This window comes from Hylobates moloch, unplaced genomic scaffold (genome assembly GCF_009828535.3).
Source record: "Hylobates moloch isolate HMO894 unplaced genomic scaffold, HMol_V3 SCAFFOLD_4, whole genome shotgun sequence".
Classification (NCBI taxonomy): domain Eukaryota; kingdom Metazoa; phylum Chordata; class Mammalia; order Primates; family Hylobatidae; genus Hylobates; species Hylobates moloch.
The window spans coordinates 113409541-113430983 of record NW_026652279.1 but is presented as its reverse complement, the minus strand read 5'-3'; the positions used below and the strand labels follow the sequence as shown (position 1 = coordinate 113430983).

The following is a 21443-nucleotide window of genomic DNA, read 5'->3' as shown; positions in this document are numbered from 1 at the left end:
AAAGGGCAAAACCAGAAAGGGAGGGAAATCACTACTGGTGGGGATGTGGGATGTCAGAAAACTCCCTGTTCTCCATTAGAAGTATAAATGAGTACAGCTGTTTGGTTATTTAGCAAAATCAAGAATATACCTTCAATTGATCCCACTCTTGGGTTTATGGCCCTGAGAGTCTCACACAGGGCAGGTCTGTGAGGGGACACATATAAGAAGGTCATCTGGGCACTGTGTGTGGTACCAGGGAGTTTGTGCCAGTCTACACGCCCTTTGCTTGGGAAACAGAGAAGTAAAACGTGAATGGTACACACGACGGGGTCCTATGCAGAAGCACCACAAGAAACAGCAGGATGGGAGAGCTCAAAAGGGTTCAATGGCAAAAGCTGGAAACAGAACCAGACTAACAGTACATCAACTACGTAAACTTTTTTTTTTTTTTTTTTGAGACAGCCTTGCTGTGTTGCCCAGTCTGGAGTGCAGTGGTGCAATCTTGGCTCACTGCAACCTCCGCCTCCTAGGTTCATGCAATTCTCCTGCCTCAGCCTCCTGAGAAGCTGAGATTACAGGTGTCTGCCACCATGCCTGGCTAATTTTTTTTTTTTTTGTATTGTTAGTACAGACAGGGTTTCGCCATGTTGGCCAGGCTGGTCTTGAACTACTGACCTCAAGTGATCCATGTGCCTCGGCCTCCCAACAGCTGGGATTACAGGTGTAAGCCACTGTGCCCGGCTGAGTTATGTAAACTTTAAAACACACACAGAGACACACACACACACACACACACAAACACACACACACCTTTTATAAGGAAGCATGTGTGTTCAGGACACACATCAAACACATCATAGTGGGTATCTGTGAGGAGGCATTTGAGAGTTAAGGACCAATAAAGGGGAAAAAATAAACCAGCATATTTGTGCTTCTATTTTTGGTTAAAAAAAAAAAAAGTCTTACACACGTGTTATGTGTAGAGAAAAATGTTAGGAAGGATGTATGCCAACATGTTCAGAGTGATATTCTGGGTGGTGGTAGTATGAGTAATTGACATCTTTTCTATTTACTAATGAGCATTTTGTAACTTTTCTACCAAGAATGTTATATACCATACTTTTAAAAAATGCTAAAAGTTAACAAAACAAAAATGGATTTCATTAACTGTATAAAACACCTGTTGAACCTATGCGATGTCACTCGATCTACATCCAGCCACTCAAGGTCTTCCATTGTCTGCCCTTATCTTTCAGGTAGCTGCCATCCTCTCATCTCTGACTGCTTCTCTAAACCGCTCATGAGCGTTAATGCACCACATCAACCTATCGTGTTCACCTTGTCCTTACTCTTGCTGTTTCTTGGCCTGCAAAGCCCATATGCTCCTGCTCAGAGCACATCCAGACTCTGTTGATCCTTCAGCACAATGTTCCTCCCTCAATCCTTCACTGGGAACATTAGCCAATGATGACTCCATCCCTTCTAAAATACCCAGCGCTGATGCTCTAGCATATATCAACTATAATTTCATCATTTACACCATTTAATAGAATTCTGAAGTTTCCTCCTACAAGCCTTTTCTTCCAGAAAGTCTGTCAGTACTTCAGGTTAGAGATGACTTCAATATATGTCACAGACCTCCCAAGGTGAGCATCACACAGCACTTATAACCACGAAGCAGCTCCACAGAGGCTAAGATTAAAACAAAAATCTCAGGAAATTTATGTTTATAAAAATGATACTTGTAAAAAAAATGAATGGAACCATCTCCATTGCTTATTTAGAGTGTTGACTCACTGAATAAGATTTTAAATTAGTCAATAGTATTGGGTGCCTCTATATCTGTGTATCAGGCTCATAAACAAGGTTGCTCAAAGAACTGCCCATCAACCACTTGGTTTCATCTCTGGACACCACACTGTTATCCTCCTTTGGCCTCTGTCCATAAAGGGTCCAGGCTACGTGCACCAAAGGAAAAGAATCGGGTCCTTCTCCCCTCCCCTGGTTTGGTTAGAAGGGTCCAGAAAGAAGTCAGGACAGACCAGGTGTGACTGTCCCTAACCCAAAGCAGGCTACCATGCAGAACCCAACCCAGGACATAATCACCAGCCATGCGGGAACATGGTTAGCATAACCGGCACTCATCGCAACGATCCCAGCCTTTGTATTAATGGTGCCAAGTATAGTTTTCAAAAGCCATGTTCTACAATTCCCCACCTTCTGACAGTAATGATCATTTTGATTAGTTACTAACAGAAGTCCTATGGACTTAAGATCTGAGCAAATAAAGCTTTAATCTTCTTAAGCATATAATTACTGGCGTTTGAAAAGGCATGACATTGTGGGTAATAGCGACTACTCTCTTGAAATGAGACTGGGGTGAGGGCACGGAAAGAAGGTGGGAGACCGCTTTTGTCTTTTTAAAGTGTTGCTTTTCTATGTAATTTTTGTATCCTGCAAGAAATTAATTATAAGAATGTGCATTGTCAAAGGGAAAGTCTACCCAGAATAATTCTAACGTAATCGGAAAATGGTTAACTTCAAAGTACTTGTCAAAGGAGATATGCAGGAAACATGTTCGTTGTTAAGATGCTCAAAGATCAAAATGAAAGCTCATAAAAAAGAATGTTCTGATAACATGTAAATACGTGCTAAAAAACTAAGGATGTATTGATATCTGGGGAACTATTTAGAACATGACTTATAAAGTACAAAATAATTATTTCTAGTATTTCTATTAATACCAAACTAAGAATTCTTGCTTCATCTTAGGCACTATTTTCTTCCATGACATAAATCACGTGAGTCCTCTGTTTTTGTAGGGCATTTTATACCAAAGGACTAATCACCAGGAAATAGATGGTTTCTTTTCCTCACCTGTACTTTTGCTGTGAATGGTGTAACAGATTTAAACAGCTTAGTCTCAGTCAAAATTCTTATGAACTCTCCATCACAGTAATGTTACATGCCAACTTGTGAGGGGAAAAAAAAAACAACCCAAACAACTCCTTTTATGCTATAATTCTTTGACGTTACATGCCTTATTTCATGGTTTAATCATAAAAGAAATAAGAAATAAGCAGGAAGGGAGGCAGGGCTAGAACCACAGGGCCCACCCCACCCTGCTGTGCCACCTACCTCCTGCCTCTCCACGTCCATGTTCCAGACGACAATCCCACCATCACCACCACAAGAGATCAGCTGTCGCGTGTGCTGTGCATAGGAGAGGGCCTGGACTTTGTCGCTGTGAAAGAAACCAAGGGTTAGTGACAGTTTAGGAGAACAAATGCAAGGCCTCGCAGCAGAAACCTCGGCAAAGTCAGCCAATGTGCTCACTCACTCTGAGCTCCAAGTGTAGATCTTAGAAACCTGATGGAATTTTCAGCAGGCTAAAGGTCAGAAGAGTATCCAGGATTTAAAATAAGTCTGAATGCTCTTTGCATGTTCAGGCCCCAGGAAGAGGTAATCTGTCAGTTACGACATTTTCCTTTAAGGAAAAAAGCTGATTGTTGAATGGGCTGTAACTTCTTATTGGTTCCCTCCTTCCTTAAGGAATCAAAATCTGTAGCGTATGTTCATTTTACGTTTGTTCAAGAGTCATGATTTTCCCTTTTAAAAAATTATCCTTGAAGAGTTTTGGAGGTCATCTGTTGAGATGCCCACTGGATTTACCTGACACAGCCAGGTAAACTGTGTTGTCTGAGGTGTGCACCTCACAAGTGGCTTGGGACCAGGCATGCCTTTACTTGGCTCCCAGAGTGAATCCATAGCAGTAACAGACTTGAATTCCACAGGCTCTCCATTTCTCTAGTTTTTACTCTCTCCTGATTCTGTTTTATTTTTCTTTCTCGTTTGTGCATGGCTGACAAGTTATTCCCTCTTGGCGGCAAAAATGATGGAGAATTTATTTAGTTTTATGGTCGGATTACAGAGGTCTATTCTCTATTGGGTGAGAGAATAGGGTACATAGTTTCTTGGTCTTTTTTTTTTTTGTATGTTTGTCTATTTTGAGCTCAAATCAATGAAGAATTTTGTTTCTACTGGGAAGGAGAACAGCTCTTTGATATCTGGACTGGTGATTTTTTTGTGTTTCTATTTATTCTTGATCTGTGGCTGAAGTTGAAAAACTAAAGCTATTAAGCTCCATGTGTCTATGTGTTTATAATCCAGAAAAGCCTTCACCTCTTGCTGTGTGTGGAATGCTTTCCTATTTCCAGAGGGTGTCAATAAATTGGATTACAATACCTTTTAAATTAAAAGAACTTCTGATTGTTTGATAAACAAGTGCTTTTATAAATTGAATCCTCCTAAAATCACAGGACATCAAACCTCTAATATTTTGAACCTGCTAGACTTAAACATAAAAATTCTTTTAATAGAAACTGCTAGCCAATTCAGTAATATTTTAAGAATCCATGTTCATAAAATTAAGTTTCATTTGGCAAATGAGACTAGTAACATAGGTTTTAAAATGTTAAATCTTTCTCTGATTTATTAGTGTTGAACAGAATACAAGTGTGCATTTTGTTTTTATTTCTCCTAAATTTATTCAGGATAGCTGGTCAAATGAACTCATACATAATGTTTAAGATTATTAAAAACATAAATTTGTGTTCAGCTGAATTGAATAACTATCCTGACAAACTTTTTATATGAATAGTAATTATGTTTTGTAGCATATCAACTTAAAGATAATTTCCAAGATCTTTAGGTAACAAAATGGACTAATGTTAACCTGAGCTAATCAATAATCATTGGATACCCAGATAATTGCTAAGTAAGTTAGAATACTGTGACTTTGATTATAAAGTATAATATTAAGTTTATATATGTTTGCTTCTTATTTTTCTATGCTATAGTGAGGCTATACCTTTGAGTTGTCCCAATACATAAGTTCATTTTTTGCCACTTTAAGGGAATGTAAAAGTGCCTTATGTCACTATGGAAATTTCAGTAATGTGTGTTCATGAGTTTTGCTAGTCTGCTAAAACGATTATATGGGACGATTTTCAATTGTCCATATCCTCCCTCCTCCTAATTTTCTCTATGAAATATAAATTAGTTTCTTTGGTTAATTATTATAATTTAAATGGATGGTTGAGATTATGCCAGGAGCATTAATGAAAAAGAAATACAATGGTTTTTGTTTTTCAAATAAAAACAGGGTAGCTTTGTATCAAAGCAGTGGTTCTTGAACTTTTTGGTCTCACAATCCCTTTATACTCTTAAAACTTATTTGACGACACCAAAGAGCTTTGGTTTATTAAGTGATAATGATCGATATTTACTGTATTTGGAATTAAAACTGAGAAATTTTTAAAATATTAATTCATTTGAAAATAGCAATGACGAATCCATTTCATTTTAACATAAGTCACATATTCTGTAAAAAAAGATATTTTCCAAAACAAAAAATTTTGATGAGAAAAATGACATTATTTAATATTTTTGCAAGTCTTTCTAATGTCTGGCTTAATAGGAGAGCTGGATAATCATCTTTCTGCATTTATCATAATCATAATATCACTTATCATGTAGCTTCTGGAAAACTCCATTGTATACTTTTGAGAAAATGAAGATGAAAAGGGCAATACTAAAGTGTCTATTTGTTCTGGAATGTGAAAGAGAAAAATGAAGGACAAAACTTGGAAAGTCAGTTTTACTTGCTTTGGCTTATAATACTTTAGTCTGAAAAAAAGCTATAAGATGCATTACAATTTTGGCTAAGTTCCCTCAGTTTTGATGGCTTGCTTCCTTAGTTTACTGATTAATGCCTACAATGTGAAAGGATGTTCTTTACCTTCTGTGGAATCTGCCTAGCTAGCAGACATTCTATGTCTCACCAGAATTATTTTCAGTACTTTATGTTGACTTGATTAATGCTCTTAAGAAAAAAAAAAGAGAGAGAGAGAGAACAAGGAGTTCACATGTGAAAAGAATTTTAAATTATTTAAAATTGTGTTATCATCTATGTTTATTTTTAAATGTTTTACTGCTTTGATTATATAACCAAGTATTGCTTCTTAAACACCTGTGCTCCTATCTTACCCTACTTAAAATTCCCTTGACAACTCTTGTTAGAAATAAAGCTCGAAGTCACAAATGAACACTCCAATACTTGATTTCTCAGCAAGGCAAAGTTTACTTCTGCAGAAAGGTGCTGCTCATTAGTCTGGTCACCGCAAGAGCACACCAAACAAAGGAAAGCAGCGGCTTTATCACCAATGCATTGGCTCCTACTGCTGTGTCCAGTCCCCACTGGCTAGAGTTGGACTGCACAATCTAAGCTGAACATGGTTGGCTAACTTGAGAAGTGCAGGGATGTGGTTACACTGGTGGGAAAACCGTTTTGGCAGTGGGGGGAGGGGGCGTTGTGATGGGAGGGGTGATTTACAGAGTGAGTAGCAGATGTGGAACGTGGGCTCTATAGATAAAGACTGAGAGGAAGGTTGTTTCCCAGGGCAAGGGAACACAGAGAGTAAGGGAGTCTGGCCTTGAAAGCAGGGAACAAAGGACAAGGGAACCCTTTGAAGAAGAAGGTCTTACTGTATACAACTCTGGTTTTGCCTTTGTAAACTGAACCTCTGTTCTGAAAAAATAAATTTTTTAGGATGTGTTTTATGCCTAAGATTTCCCAGAGAGGTCCTAGAAAATCATAAAGACTTGTTCCCTCATCTTACAGAAACAGAAATGTGGTGAGGTGCAGTGGCTCATGCCTGTAACTCCAGCACTTTGGGAGGCTGAGGCAGAAGGACTGCTTGAGCCAAGAAGTTTGAGACCAGCCTGGGCAGCATGGTGAGACCCTGCCTCTACAAAAATTAAAAACTCAGTCAGACGTGGTGGTACATGCCTGTAGTCCCAGCTACTAGGGAGGCTGAGATCAGAGGATCACTTGAGCCTGAAAGGTTGAGGCTGCAGTGAGCTGTGATCATACCACTGCACTCTAGCCTGGGTGACAGAGCAAGACCTTGTCTGAAAAAGGAAAAAATTTTTAAAAAACAAATGCTATAAATAATTGCACTTGTTTGATGTGTTACTAGGTTAAGAGTAAATGGGAATAATTGTCAGATCAAAAGAGATCCTCAGCCTGCTCTAGGTTAAGTCAGTAGGTAAAAAATTTTATTAGTATTTCAGAAATTACATGTTTTATTGGAAGACTGTGGAGATTTCCTGATGTCATTATTGTCTATGTGTTTTTACCCTTGGAGAAATACTGATCACAATTCTTAGGAAAGAGTTATATAGCATATCCCAACGGGGAATTTTACTTTCCCTCATTCTGATATCATTGGTCACAATTACAAATTAGCCCTTAAGTTACAAAATTTCTATAGTCTGTAGATAATTTCTGTATTATTCTGATCCTTGCCTGAAGGCTCTGCTATAGAGTTTGTGACTTCAATAAAGGACAGCCTCAGAGTTTCACGGAAAAGAACTATTTGTACTAGGTATTTTAAAATATTGATATTTCAAAGAACAGACTCTTTGGCACAGGCCGCTGAGCTGACATTGCTTAGATAATTTTTAAGCTGTGCCAGTGGATTGAGTCAGGATTTCCTTGGATTTCTGGACCCTTTTTAGTCTGGATGCAGATGGCTTCTTGAATGTGAACTGCTAAACCAAGAACCATCAGAACAAGAATTAATTACAGTTCATTCATAGAACTGAATGAACAGAAGAGGGAAATTTTATTGTGGTTATTTGTCTGGAATACTGTTGATGTTGTTTTAATGTTCTATTTTCTGGATATATGAGGATGCCTTTTCTCTATTTTAAAGCTATCTCTAACCCACAATTTCGTAAACTCTGTTATTATAAGTTAAATCAAAACATTTAAGAAATGATACCCAATTCTCACTGATTGCCCAGAATTTAAGAAAACTGTTACAGAGATTCCTTAATTTTCATGGAAACATAGTTATTTGCATCGATTCAGTGAGAATCTATCTGCAAGATATAACTGGGCAAATCAACTGTATAACCTGGGTGTCATGTGTGAGAATGATGCTCACTGAATCAGATATGACTAGCCACTTTAAGAACTCATAGAGCCAACTTACAAAGCCTTCCCAGGAAAACTGGCCTGGTACCTGATTTACAGGGTCCTGGCCTTACAGCTGGTAAGGAAGGTACCAGGCCAAGAACCTAGCAAATGGTGGAAACTCTGAGGAATTCAACTGTTGTTGCAAATACTGGGCTTGGTTTTCTAGCCTTGGTATGGCAAATTTTAGAGGCTTTGAAAAGTCCAGTTCAGCGGTGGCTCACGCCTGTAATCTCAGCACTTTGGGAGTTCAAGACCAGCCTGGCTAATGTGGAGAAACCCCGTCTGTACAAAAATTAGCTGGGCTTGGTGGCGCATGCCTGTAATCCCAGCTACTTGGGAGGCTGAGGCAGGAGAATAGCTTGAACCTGGAGGTGGAGATTGCAGTGAGCCAAGATCACACTATTGCACTCCAGCCTGGGGGACAGAGTGATGAGACTCTGTCTCAAAGAAAAAAAAAAAAAGAAAAGAAAAAGAAAAGTCCAGTGCAAGATTCTTTATAAAAACTTCCAGGTAGAGGTAAATTTTGTGGGCTTAACACAAAATTGTTGAATACTGTGTGGCTCTGGATATGCAAAACAAATCCGAGTGGCCTATATGGTTAATTAACACTTTACTGTACCAATATAAATAATCAGGACTAACCTCATGAGACCAGCCTGGGTTTTTTTTTTTTTTTTTGTGATGAAGGATAATCATTGAGATTATTATGATCACAGGGGAGGAGGGGGGAAGCACAGTCAGGTAAACTGAGAAAGATTTGAAATGGGCAAAAAGTGATCACTGGGTATCTTTTCAGCAGAACTTCAGGTGTTGTCTAGCACACTCTTCTGGGCTATCTGATTCTACAGGGGACTATACCTTTTAGTATTTTTACTAATCTATTTACAACTCTATAAAGAATACTGATATTATTGCAAACAAATCTTGTCCAGTGAAGACACACCTAATCCCACACCCCACCCTGCCCATGGGAGAAGCCAGCTGTGCATCTGCTAACAAATTCATTTTCACATTCTCCATTGCCTATGTATGTGTCTACTCTTTGGATTTTCCTTTGGACTATAGTAACCACTTACTTTGCCAGTTAATTAATTATTAATTAATGCCTAATATAAAATCTTTGACATGTATTCATTTTTTTAAAAGCCAATTGGGTTTTCCCTATCTCTCCTGGTTGTTATTTCACACTTTTTAAAGTATAGAGTGCCACCACTGTGACACTCAAGGGCAAGGAAAATTTATCTAGTTGCACAGACTCGTAACTCTATGATTTGAACTACATTTCATTTGTTGAGGCATCTTGATACACATCAATGATCTTGTAAAACCAAAATAAGCTACATAAGGAACTGCTTTGCCACTCATAGCTGGCAGCAACATTCAGCAACAAATACATAATTTATGGGACTCCAGTGCTGTTAATATTCTAACATAGAACAGTGAAACACAGTGATGAATGCTGGATTCCAAGTTTGATAATAAAGCTGCTCTGGGACTTCTTGATTTAGGGATTCAAAATATAACCACCTTTCAGTTAAAAGCTAGGTGAGGGAACATCCCAGGTTTACAGGTTAAGGGTTACAAAGAATGAAAAGATACCTTCTAACATTCATGTTTCAGCTGACATCACTGTAGCATTTATACTAGAAAACATTTCAAACTGGTCATTATTTCATGGATGAGTGTTACCATGTACTGCACTGCAAATGCTTTTACAAGTGCACAAAGCCCCCACTTTTCACAACCACCAGGATCTGCCATCTATAAATACTACAGTTAGTGGGATGGCCTCATTTCCTTTCTCACCAGTCTTAGCAGCAACATATGTCTGTCAGGTCCAAACATATAATTGGAGGGACTACTGCAAAATGAAAATACAGAGTCCCTTTAAAAAACTTGATTAAGAATTACAAGATGGTGGCAGCAGCTCATTAAACCAAGTGTGAGGCCGTTCTAAGAATGGGGCCTTGTGTGACTGCACACGTCACATGCCCATGAAGCCAGTCTTGTGTCTGATGATTAAGGGAGAGGGTAGAGAAGGCCTTATCCTTTTTAGAGAAACAGATCTTAGACACAAGCTAACATCTGTCCAACGGTCAACTTAAGCCTTTCTTCATCCCTCAAGAGTAAGAGGAACTCAAATGCATAGCATTGTTCATTACTTTGATGAAAAGTTTAGGTTATTTAGTGGGCATCTAATTAATTATGCTTCTACTACCAGAGATCTCACTCTCCTATATGCATAAGTCTTCCAAGCTCCAAGGACCAGAGAAGGCTATGAGCAATCCACGCAAGTGAGGTCTCCCAGACAATAATATCTAGGGTCATCCCAAGCCAAAGCACCCTAAAAAGGGATCTGCTTCCTCGGGGATCCTTGGCCCACTGCCAGGCTAAACCTGAACTCAGGGACCCCCGTCTGGGGGCACTGGTTTGAGCACCAGCGATGTTCTGCTGCTTGGTGGCAGGATGGAGGTTCAGATTAGGCTCTCGCCCTCTGTCCACTTGTATTTCCTAAACCCACTGTATTTTAGTTCATGCCATTCTCTGTTCTGGGTAACCTCCTAATCCTGAGAACTATGAGAATCTCTTCATCTAACATCCAAACCAAGAGTGACCCCCGCACTGAGGCCTCCCACTTTCCAGTAAAACTGGCGAACGGTGCCACCTTTGCCTATTTTCATACTTCTAGCACATCTCCACAAAGGCAGGGCTATTTCCTAACTCACTTTTGTGTTCTGAGTACCTAACACAAAGTCTGGTATGTAGCTGGAGCTCAGTAAACATGTGTTGACTGAGTTATGAATATATGTTAATATTTCCACAGGAAATTCTACAGATAGAAATAGTAGTCAGATCCCAAGGCAGGATTTTTGACTTGGAATTTTTTATTAACAAGAGTAATCTTAACAACCGTCATTTAACAGGCCTGTACTCCTGGGCTGATTATTTTATATGCATTACATCATTTATATTTTTTGACAACCTTGTGAGGGTTTTTCCTTCCAAAACCTTATTTTAGAGATGAGAAAACTGAAGATAAGAAAGGTGCAGTGCCTTGCCGGAGGCTGTAGGCCATTGGCAGAAGGGCCAGCTCAAATATAGTTTGACCTGACTCAGAGGCCTGCACACTAATGACCACATTTTCCAGGCCTTCTGTCTTTGAGAAGAGTCTACCTTCTATGAAAACTCTCATAGCTGATATTTTGATCTATTATATGTTTAGCTAAATAGCTAGAAATAAAAAAGACATCTCTTCCCCTCTATCTTAACAGTTCCCTAGCACCACAGTGGGAAATGCTCTTCAATCTCACAGATTTGGGCAGAAAGAAAGCTGTCATTTGTACTGATCCTTGTCCTCCTGTCCTCTAACCCAGAAGCTGAATGCAAGAATTCTACTCCTTTCATAACTTTCAATGCAATTTACTTGATACAAGGGGAAAAGCACAAATTCTCTCAATGTATATTTATTTACAAGTGGCCTATTTCTTTACCAAAAGGCTTTGAGGACTCTTATAACAAAATTCTCATGCGTGGTAAGAGTAGTAAGAGAGAAATCAAGAGCTTGGATTTTGGAAGGAGAAAGCAAATACACAGACTGGAAGTGCCAAGGGTCATGGCTGTGACCTAGCCTCACATAAGCTGCTGAATCCAGTCTTGGTGGAGGGTTCCAACATGAGGAATAGCAAAGATCTTTACTGGTGCTTTAAGTCAGATTATATTAAATTACCATCAAGTCTTAGAAGGATAGGAAAACACTATTAGAAAGAAAAATTATGTGCATAAAGTTGGTCATGAAATGACAGTATTATGTAAGAATTTAAAAGGGTTCTAAAAAGACCAAGTACCGTTATTAGCTATGACAAGGTAGGCATGGGACAGTAAGTGTCCAGCTTTATGTTTCGGTAATAACCATCCAACTAGTAACTGATGCTTGCAAACATAACTGGTCCCAGAATCTGGAACCTTTTTTTTTTTTGCCCTTCCTCCCACAGAGCTAGCACAGCACACAATCACGATCCACTTGCTACAGGGAATAAATACACCAGAATGCTTCCAATGCAGATAATATTGTATAAAAGAATACTTTCTTAGCTTTTTTTCCTTTGGACTTGGAAACAGTTTCACTGTCATCAATCACTTTCTTTGGTGCTAAAGCTTTCTCTGCTTTATGGGATTTTTACACACCAAATCAAGCTAGTTATAAAAATGTCACATTTTCTGTTGCTGAAGGATGGTAAGAAGCTGTGGAACTCAGAACAGAAGACATATACAACTGTCCCTCAACAGAATGGCTGGACATTTCCATACCAAGGAAAGGTAGTCTCCCTATCCTGGGGAGGCCAATCTGCTCTCCCCGGTTTCCAGGCTCACCAATTATGCCCCTAATTTGGAACTCAGGCCACCATCAGTCACTTTAACCAGGAACTGTAGGAAAGCAAAGGGCAGCCTTGAGGCCTAAGCATCAGCACACATCACCAGGCATGTCGGGGAACATTTATTAGTCAATAAATGTTCACTTTAGTACCCCCAGTGCCTTACTGAGGGCTGGGTATACGAAAGGTGCTAAGCAGCTCCCTGCTGGACTCAATTAAGGTTCAGAGACCTAAGCCACCAGCTGGGGTCTTAATATTGAATATTAATATTGAATACCTCAATATCCTCTTCTAAAAATGATATCTGAGCTCTCTCTTTTATAGTGTTATTGCAAAATTAAATGGAGTCTGTGTGTTTTGAAAGCTCTTTTACAAAATATTAGGTGTACTCAAATATGAGAATCACTGAATGCCAGCAGCTGACCTTCAGGGTAAAGGAATGGCGGCTGCGAAAGTTGTTCCCTGCCTGCCTGAAAGTGGTCTCCTTTTCTGCCAGATGATCCCAAAACCTTCTTTCCATGCCATCTCCCTACTTCTGGCGGCTCCAGGGGCTTCTCTATCCCCACCCTGGCATTCAGACTCACTCTAACAGAGTGACACTGACTGATGCTGAGGAAGTTTAAATTAAATTTTGGAGGACCTGGGCTCTGTGATACCACAGCAACCCCTCCCCAGGGTTAAAACCTGATGACAAGGAGTCCCTCATAGAGCTCACTTTATGTATTACTAAGCTTGAATTAAATAAAGCACCAGGCAAAGGCCTTCTGCCCTTCATCCTGTGTAAAGCCACTTCTGCCTGGTGGCTCCTGATCTCAGCAGCCTGCCTGCTTACCTGTGCAAGTTCTAAGGGCATGATTCTATCAGCATGGACTCCAAGCAGGGTCTATTCCATTTTCTAAAAGGACAAGTCTGTACTTAGAAACTGGAAGACCTATTTGTTAAAGTTTTATTTTTCTAGGACTGAGAGACTTATCTAAACTTTATAGCTTTCCCTTTCTTAACAAACTGTAGGCGTAAGTTTCCTAGAACCACATTTTCCATTCAGGTCAAGGGCCCTTTGCACACAGTGATGCTGGTGTTAAGCACTGCTGCAGTTCAGCATCTGGTGCATGAAATCATGCAAGAGTGCTTGCAGTCTTTATTAACCACTGTGTACAAATAAAACTAGTTAGGAGTGAAACTGAATGAGTCCAGTAAATATTAGTCATCTTCATTCAAAACCTGCATTTCACTTCTCTGAGAGAGTCCAAGTTGGCAGGAATTACCTGGCAGATTAGATGATAATAGTGTTATTAAACACAACTGTGCTTTGGCTTTTTTTTTTTTTTTTGAGACGGAGTCTTGCTCTGTTGCCCAGGCTGGAGTGCAATGGTGTGATCTTGGCTCACCACAACCACCACCTCCGAGGTTCAAGTGATTGTCCTGCCTCAGCCTCCCAAGTAGCTGGGATTACAGGCACACGCCACTATGCCCAGCTACTTTTTGTATTCTTAGTAGAAACGGGGTTTCACCATGTTGGCCAGGCTGGTCTCAAATTCTTGACCTGGTGATCCACCCGCCTCGGCCTCCCAAAGTGCTGAGATTACAGGCGTGAGCCAATGCACCCAGCCCTGGCTTCCTTTTTTCTATTCTTACATGGATGATGTGAACTCCTTCTACAGGACCTGGATGTGTGTTCCCTTGTCATAAAGATAAACATAAGGGAATGATTCCTCTAATGAACTGATGACAAGGGCTGAGTGGCCCCACAAGCCAGGAGTGACCCCAGACAGCTGTTCTGTTCTCCAACATGAGAAAGAAGGGCTTAGTAGCTACTTCTCTAACACTAAATTCTAAAACTAAAACAAGTATTTGTACATGGGCCCTCCAAAATTTAATTAGTTTATGTCCAACAATTCCAAACTAGATTTAACTATTTAGGAGAATATTTTGAAACTAGAGTTTCCAAGCAGATTTACAGGAAAAGCTAATGTTGCTTAAAACCAGTTAGTTCATAGAAGCATTACAAACATTTGTTTATGGCTGTCAAGGGTTGCTCAATATCGTTTTGAAAACTTTACAAGTAAAAAACAATTCAGATGAGCACTAGAGTTGTAAAGCAGATCCAACATTCTTTTATGCAAAAAGATTAGGCTTTGCCCCCAGGGACAGCAAGACATCTCAGTGTGTGGGCTGAGGGTCACCAGTGGGGGGTTGCCTGGGAAGCTTGTCAAAGCACAGATCCACACCGCTCCTGACGGCAACCAGAATCTTAGCAGACAGGGACCGGGCATCTTTTCACAAATTCCTCAGAGATTCTCTGTACCCAGCAAAGTTTGAGAACTGCTCCAAGGAAATGCAAGCCTTTCTCTGTACTTCCTCTCAGCCCCCTAAAATCTATCCTTTAAGGAAGAAGAGCCTGACATGAATCAAGGCAAGTACTCAATAAATATTTGGTCAAGTACAAAATGTACTGTGAAGGATCTTACCTCTCCTCTTTTCCGTATGCTGCCAAGGAGCTTGAAGCCACATTTGAACTCAATTATATAAATTTTATAAGCCTTCACAGCTTGTATTTTTAAGCTCTTTTTTTCCTCACTCTCAAATTTTTACCGCTATATTCTTCCCAGTTCTAATTTTTACCTTTTATTTATTCGCTGCCATTACTTTATTTTATGGTTTTTGTAAGCACTCTCAGATGCTCTGTAGAATAAAATGGGGTATAAGTATATAAACACAGTTTTACACAAGTTATAAATCCAAGTGGCCAGTATTTGTGTTCCCGCCATGTTCCTTCTCATGCTAAGATCCTGCCATAGAGACTGGGCTGCACTCCTTTGTTCTAGCTGTCAGCTGAGAATCTTTTCTCAGAGTCTTTATGAAAGCACCAGCAACCTTACTTGTGTCCTTGGAGCTCGATGGCTGTTCCTTTTCTCCCACCGATGTCCCACATGATGACAGAGTGATCTGAACTGCCTGAGAACAACACCCGCTGGACTGGGTCCCAACAGAGGGCGGTCACCCCACCTGAGAGGACAGACACAACCAGACATCAGTCACAAGGTAAGACTCTTACCCACCAAAGAAATGTGAATGCAGCAGAGACAGGACCTAGTGCAGTTCCTGGCATACAATAAATTCTTATTGAAAGAACAATCATATAAGTCCCCAAAGAGAAAAAAGTTGGCTCCAAGGAAATTCCCACCCTTTAAGCATTTTTCACCAACATTTCATGTACCATAAAATCAATTACTGTAAAGACCAAAAGAAAATAAAAAGGACAATAAAATTGACCTTCAAAAGGGAGACATAATTCTAAGAAGAATGGAAAATATTGCACTGTTTGGAAATATTAACCACATTTTCTTAAATGCTCCCTACCTCCCACCCCTGACAATAACAGATGAGAAGGAAATGGGTTTACAAATGCTCAATTAGATTTTTTATTCTTGAATATCAGATTTAATTAGGCCACAATATCAGAATTTAAAATTATGTTTGCTCTTTGGGAATTTTAATTTACAGATTCCGGGCAAACTTCTTATGTTCTTAAATGTCAGTTTCCTCAACCGTAAAATGCAGATGACGGTAACACCATGACCACTATGACTATTACTAAGAATGGTAACATCAACCCAGCCATTACCTACTTCATAGGGTTGTGGTGAGAATTAGATCAATTACACAGGACCATTCTACCACTCTAAACTTGTTGTGCAGTATAGATGTGGGTTATTAGGATTACTGTAGTGGTATGGCTATAAAATATTATAATAGATTTTCTATGGTAGTCCCTTTGTAAATCAAACCCTTATATACTGAGAACAATAATAATTTTTTCCACTTAAGATGTGCACAAAGCCTGCAAACACTTGAGAATGTCAGAAATACTCATTTTTTACATTATTAAAAATATTGTATTCTGAAAAGAACATAAAATAGCTTCTCATTTGTTGAAATCTGACATTTTTCTTATTGAGATTATCAGTTTGTTCTAATGAAGTGCTATACTTAAGAGCTTTCAGGGAAGTTTCTCTCATACATTTGTTTCAGGAGAATACTTTCTTATTTGTCATATGACTCTTCTTAGTAAGATTTTTTTTAAGATCAAAAAGTGGGGGGAACCCCAAACTCTACTATTCTGGATTATGCTTCCTAGCATCTTCCTAAACCTGCACGCCATGCTGCTGGTATACACTCCTGCTCATGTAAGAATAAACATGGCTTCCCCGAGTGCATATGTGGTTAGCCACTGCATGCAGCCCAGCCCTCACCCCCGACCACCAACATTCCCCACAACAGCAATCAAACACAGTGATGGGTGCAGACAGGCCGCTCACGGTGTTGTCTGTTAAACTGTATTGTCTGCTGAATGAATGAAGGAGCAGATGAATGCAAACATAAAGATCATTTTCTCCACTTCACACAAGTTCTTGCTTAAAGGTCACCTCCTCAGAAACACCTTCCTTGACTACACTCATCACTCACCTGCTTATTTTTTTTTTTTAATTGATTGTCTCCTGCCCCAGTAGAATAGAAGCTCTAGGAGGGCTGGAACTGTGGCTTTTTCACCACAGGATCACCAAAATCTAGAATTCTGCCTGGCTTACCTACAGCAAACACTCAATAAGCCTGGACAAATGGGCAAATGATTGAATGAAGGAGTAAGAATATGAAAGAAATGCCCTTGGCTTTGTTCTTGGCAGATTAAACAGGCATATGACATCTATTAATGGGTTAATATTAGATTAAATGGGTTAATTAAATGAGTTAATATTAAATGGGTTAATATATATAAGCACACAAAACAGTACCTAGCGCATGGGAAGCATGTGCCTGGCTGACTACTATTGTTAATGTGATGCCTGCATCTGTTCGACTGCTCACATCTTTAGGTCATGGAATACCCATCTCAAGGACAATCTCTGAGATGGTCTTGCTTGACTGACTAAGCCACTCCAACGGGCGGGGTGGGGGGGGGGGCTAGATAAGAGAAAGGTGGCAAGTGTTTGATTTCCCCTATATAACACGTGAAATGGGTAGCTTAGGTTCTTTAAGGCGTCGTTATCAGATTTAATAATGGTGGGCACCGGTAAAAGGAATGATTAGAAAGGCTTACTTGACTCAGTTAAAAAGACTTAATTGGAGGGTTGTTCATTCTGTCAGAATCAACATGGAAATATTGAAATAGGGCTTACCATGACCCAGGTGACAAGATACCTTTAGACTTCCCTGACCAATATATACCTACAAATCTAAGAACACTGCACCATGGGGCCGGGTGCGGTAGCTCACGCCTGTAATCCCAGCACTTTGGGAGGCCATGGCGGGCGGAACACGAGGTCAGGAGTTTGAGACCAGCCTGGCCAATATGGTGAAACCCCGTCTCTACTAAAAATAAAAAAATTAGCTGGGTGTGGTGGCACGCGCCTGTAGTTCCAGCTACTTGGGAGGCTGAGGCAGAAGAATCGCTTGAACCCAAGAGGCAGGGGTTGCAGTGAGCAGAGATCACGCCACTGCACTCCAGCCTGGGCAACAGAGTGAGACTCCGTGTCAAAACAAAACAAAACAAAACAAAAAAACAATGCACCATGAGGAGCCAGCTCTCTGCCTTCTTTGTTGGTGACTATGGGATGAGGATGGTTTATGGGGATAGAAGAGAAAGTTTGGATATGGTATTATAAGTGTACAGGCTCTGGAACCAGAATCTAGTCTTAAATCCCAGCCCTATCTTTATTAGGTATAGGACCTTGGGCAAGTTACTTAATGCTTCTGTGCCTCAGAAGTCTCATCTGTAAAATAGGGATGATAATAGTACCTAACCCACAGTATTGTTGAGATTAAATGGGTTAATAGATATAAACACACAGAACAGTGCCTAGCACATGCGAAGCACCACTCAACAAATGTCAGCTACGATTACAGTACAGGAGACCTCATCTATACAATCTCTGTGACAGTGTCCTTTGTTGAGTTAGCCTTAAGGCAGTGACCAGCTTATTCTATGCTATCCCAGCCATCATGAGATCAATTAAGGTCTTAAAAACAAGACCAATCTCTAGCTTTGTCACACTGTATCAGGCCAGAAGGGGTCAGGGCTAGGAAGGGGAGTTCTTGGTAACACAGAGAGTTAGGAAGGGAAATACATAATCTGGTTAAAGCAAGTCAGGGTATATTCATAAGACCCTCCCAGGGCCCAGAGTGGAAGAGATAGAAGGAAAAGCTGCAAGACAAGAAAAAGTTTAGGATGGTGTAGGGAGTAAATACTCTGGGGTCCCATGCCTGCTCTACGTAAATGTCGTAACAATGAGGTCATTTGAAAGTTGGCCTATAAATGATAAATCACGGCATTCATTTCAAATCAGTTCAACAAGCATGTATTGAGCCTCTTCTATGTGGAGGAACTGTGCTAGGCTCAGCAGATACAATGAAATAAGACTTAGATTCTACCTACCAAAAATGTACAATGATAAGATGATGGATTACTTTTGAGAACAAGAAGAGCATGCACGTTATGTTTGGTCAAGCCATTCTCTTACGGGATATGTGACTGCTTCCCCTGTCTGGAATGCCTGTCCTGCCTTTTATCACCCAAGTAACTTTTTCTCCCTCCAGGAAGCCTTCCCAACACCTTCAATCCAGGTGAAGTTCCAGTCTCTGTGCATATCTCTATTGTTACACAGACCCCACTATATTGAACTTGGTTGGATTATAAGTCTGTCCCCACAGCAGACTTTGGGTTATGTATCTTTCTATTCCAGCACAGCACACAGTGACTGGTATGCAGCAGGTGCTCAGTAAATGTTTACTCAACTGATCTGCTGCATTGAGTGGCAGAGAGAAACAGGAGGACATCCAGGACAGCCTGGGATGGGGGCTGGTGGGAAGGCTGTGCAAGACACCAGGATCAGAGATGCAGTGGGGAGAGCTGCTGATGGAAACGGCCTCTCCATTCTGAGGGAATTTTTCCTGCACCTCTCTGCACACAGGGCTTCCTGATGAACTGTATAGTTCTTTCTCCTAACACTTCTGGCAGCAGAGGAAGTCAACCACCTTCAGCTACCCTGCATTCCAGGCAGTGCAGACACACATCTCATACCCCAACCCACACTGGGGGCAGAGCTTCAATGCTTGTGGTTTCAATGCTTGTGGTCTTCCAGTGTTTCTATTTTAAATGACAAAAAGCATTTCTTCCATTTCATATGACTTCATTTCAAGTTAATCCATCTTTCTGGTCCCTTTCAGTGTTTCATTTTAAGCTTCTCCCTTCCTTTGACCTCCCTAATATGACCTACAGAATAATTTTTAAATAAAAATGGTTTAATTCTTAAAAATAAAGTTTTCCAACAACGATAGACTGGATTAAGAAAATATGGCACATATACACCATGGAATACTATGCAACCATAAAAAACGATGAGTTCATGTCCTTTGTAGGGACATGGATGAAACTGGAAAACATCATTCTCAGTAAACTATCGCAAGGACAAAAAACCAAACACCGCATGTTCTCACTCATAGGTGGGAATTGAACAATGAGAACTCATGGACACAGGAAGGGGAACATCACACTCCGGGGACTGTTGTGGGGTGGGGGGAGGGGGGAGGTACAGCATTAGGAGATATACAGCAAGCCAACACGGCACATGGATACATATGTAACAAACCTGCACATTGTGCACATATACCCTAAAACCTAAAGTATAATAATAAAATTTAAAAAAATAAATAAAGTTTTCTAGTTATTCTTTAGTGGGCACAGGTCTTCTATTAAGGATGATGAAAAAGTTCTGGAAATGGACAGTGGCGATGGCTGTACAACACTGTGAATGTACTTTATGTCACTGACTTGTGCATTACTTGTACACTTAGAAGGTTGAAAAGGTAAAGTTCAGGTTACACGTATTTTATCAAAATAAAAAAACTGCCAAAATATTTTTAAAATAATAGTTTTCATAATTATACAATGTATACTATTATATACTCATAAATATAACTGTTAGTGCTTGGCTAATATCTCCCACGTATGTATCTTATTTCAACTATTTTTAGATTTTTCTCAACTTTTAAGTATAAATTTTTCTAAGATGAACATTTTTACACATACAACTTTGTTCACGTTTCCAATTAGTTAGAAGAGAATCCCAAACGTAGAAATGAATCAGAGAGTATAAAGATTTTTAGAAATTTAATATATATTACCAAAATGCTTAGGGAACTAATTTTTTTTGACACTTTTACCACATACCTTGCAAAAGTGAATGACCACGTGGAGTGTTACAAAATCAGGGTTGGAAACTGCTGGGTCTGTCTTTCCCAGAGTGTGATCTGGTAACTCAGCAGAGGGAGTGTCACAACACACCCTCAAGGGTAGTATGTGCAGGCCAACACGAGGCTAAAGGAGACTAAGAGCCTGTTGAATAAAATATCTGACCTTTTGATTGCTGCATTTTGCTCTAGAGTGAAGTGACAAGGGTTTTTGTCAAGCTAAATGCCCTCCATCTCTAGACTATACCTTCTTCCTGAGATCCGTAACTCTTCACCCAGCTGTCTCTTTGCTGCCACCCCAGGGAAGGGTTCAGTTCAAGCACAGTGCTACTCTCTCCCAGACTTGCTCTCCCAGCAGTACTCCAGGTTTCAGGAAATGCCATCCCCAGCCAATACATGCTCCAGACAGAAGCCTTGGGAGTCACTGCTACCCCAGGCAGTTACCAAATGCTGCTGACCTCTGTTCTCCAAACAGATCTTAAATCTCCTCCACTTGTCTCCACACACACTGCTGTCCCCCAGTCCAAACAAAGTCAGCTTTCCGAGGGACTCCACCAGTAGCCTCCTAAACAGTTTCCCTCCATCCATTCTGTTCCCAGTCAATCTACCACCTACTGCTGCCACAGTGGCTTATTAAAATGCAAACCATGTCACTACTCTGTTTAAACTTCATCACTGGTTTCCCACCAACCTGAGAATAATGCCTGAAGCTCCTACCACTACTTGTAAGGTCACTTGCCTTTGTGTGGTTGCTAACATTTTCCCACTCTAGGCTGCTGTTCTGCAGGTCTGGAATG

The 21443-nt window shown here is 40.2% G+C and overlaps 1 protein-coding gene across 5 annotated transcripts in view; it reads right to left on the bottom strand.

The window, feature by feature from the left end:
• Window positions 1–21443, bottom strand: part of WDFY2 (WD repeat and FYVE domain containing 2) — a 322692-nt gene that overhangs the window by 12270 nt on the left and 288979 nt on the right. For all 5 annotated transcript variants that reach the window (XR_004247762.2, XM_058437932.1, XM_058437933.1 and 2 more), the window contains 2 exons: window positions 15279–15405; window positions 3121–3226 (listed from right to left, as the gene is read on the bottom strand). Coding sequence is in view for 4 of the 5 variants with exons in the window: in XM_058437932.1 (XP_058293915.1) it covers window positions 3121–3226; window positions 15279–15405 (233 nt within the window). In the remaining variant the exon portion in view is untranslated. The remainder of the gene's footprint in view (window positions 1–3120; window positions 3227–15278; window positions 15406–21443) is intronic.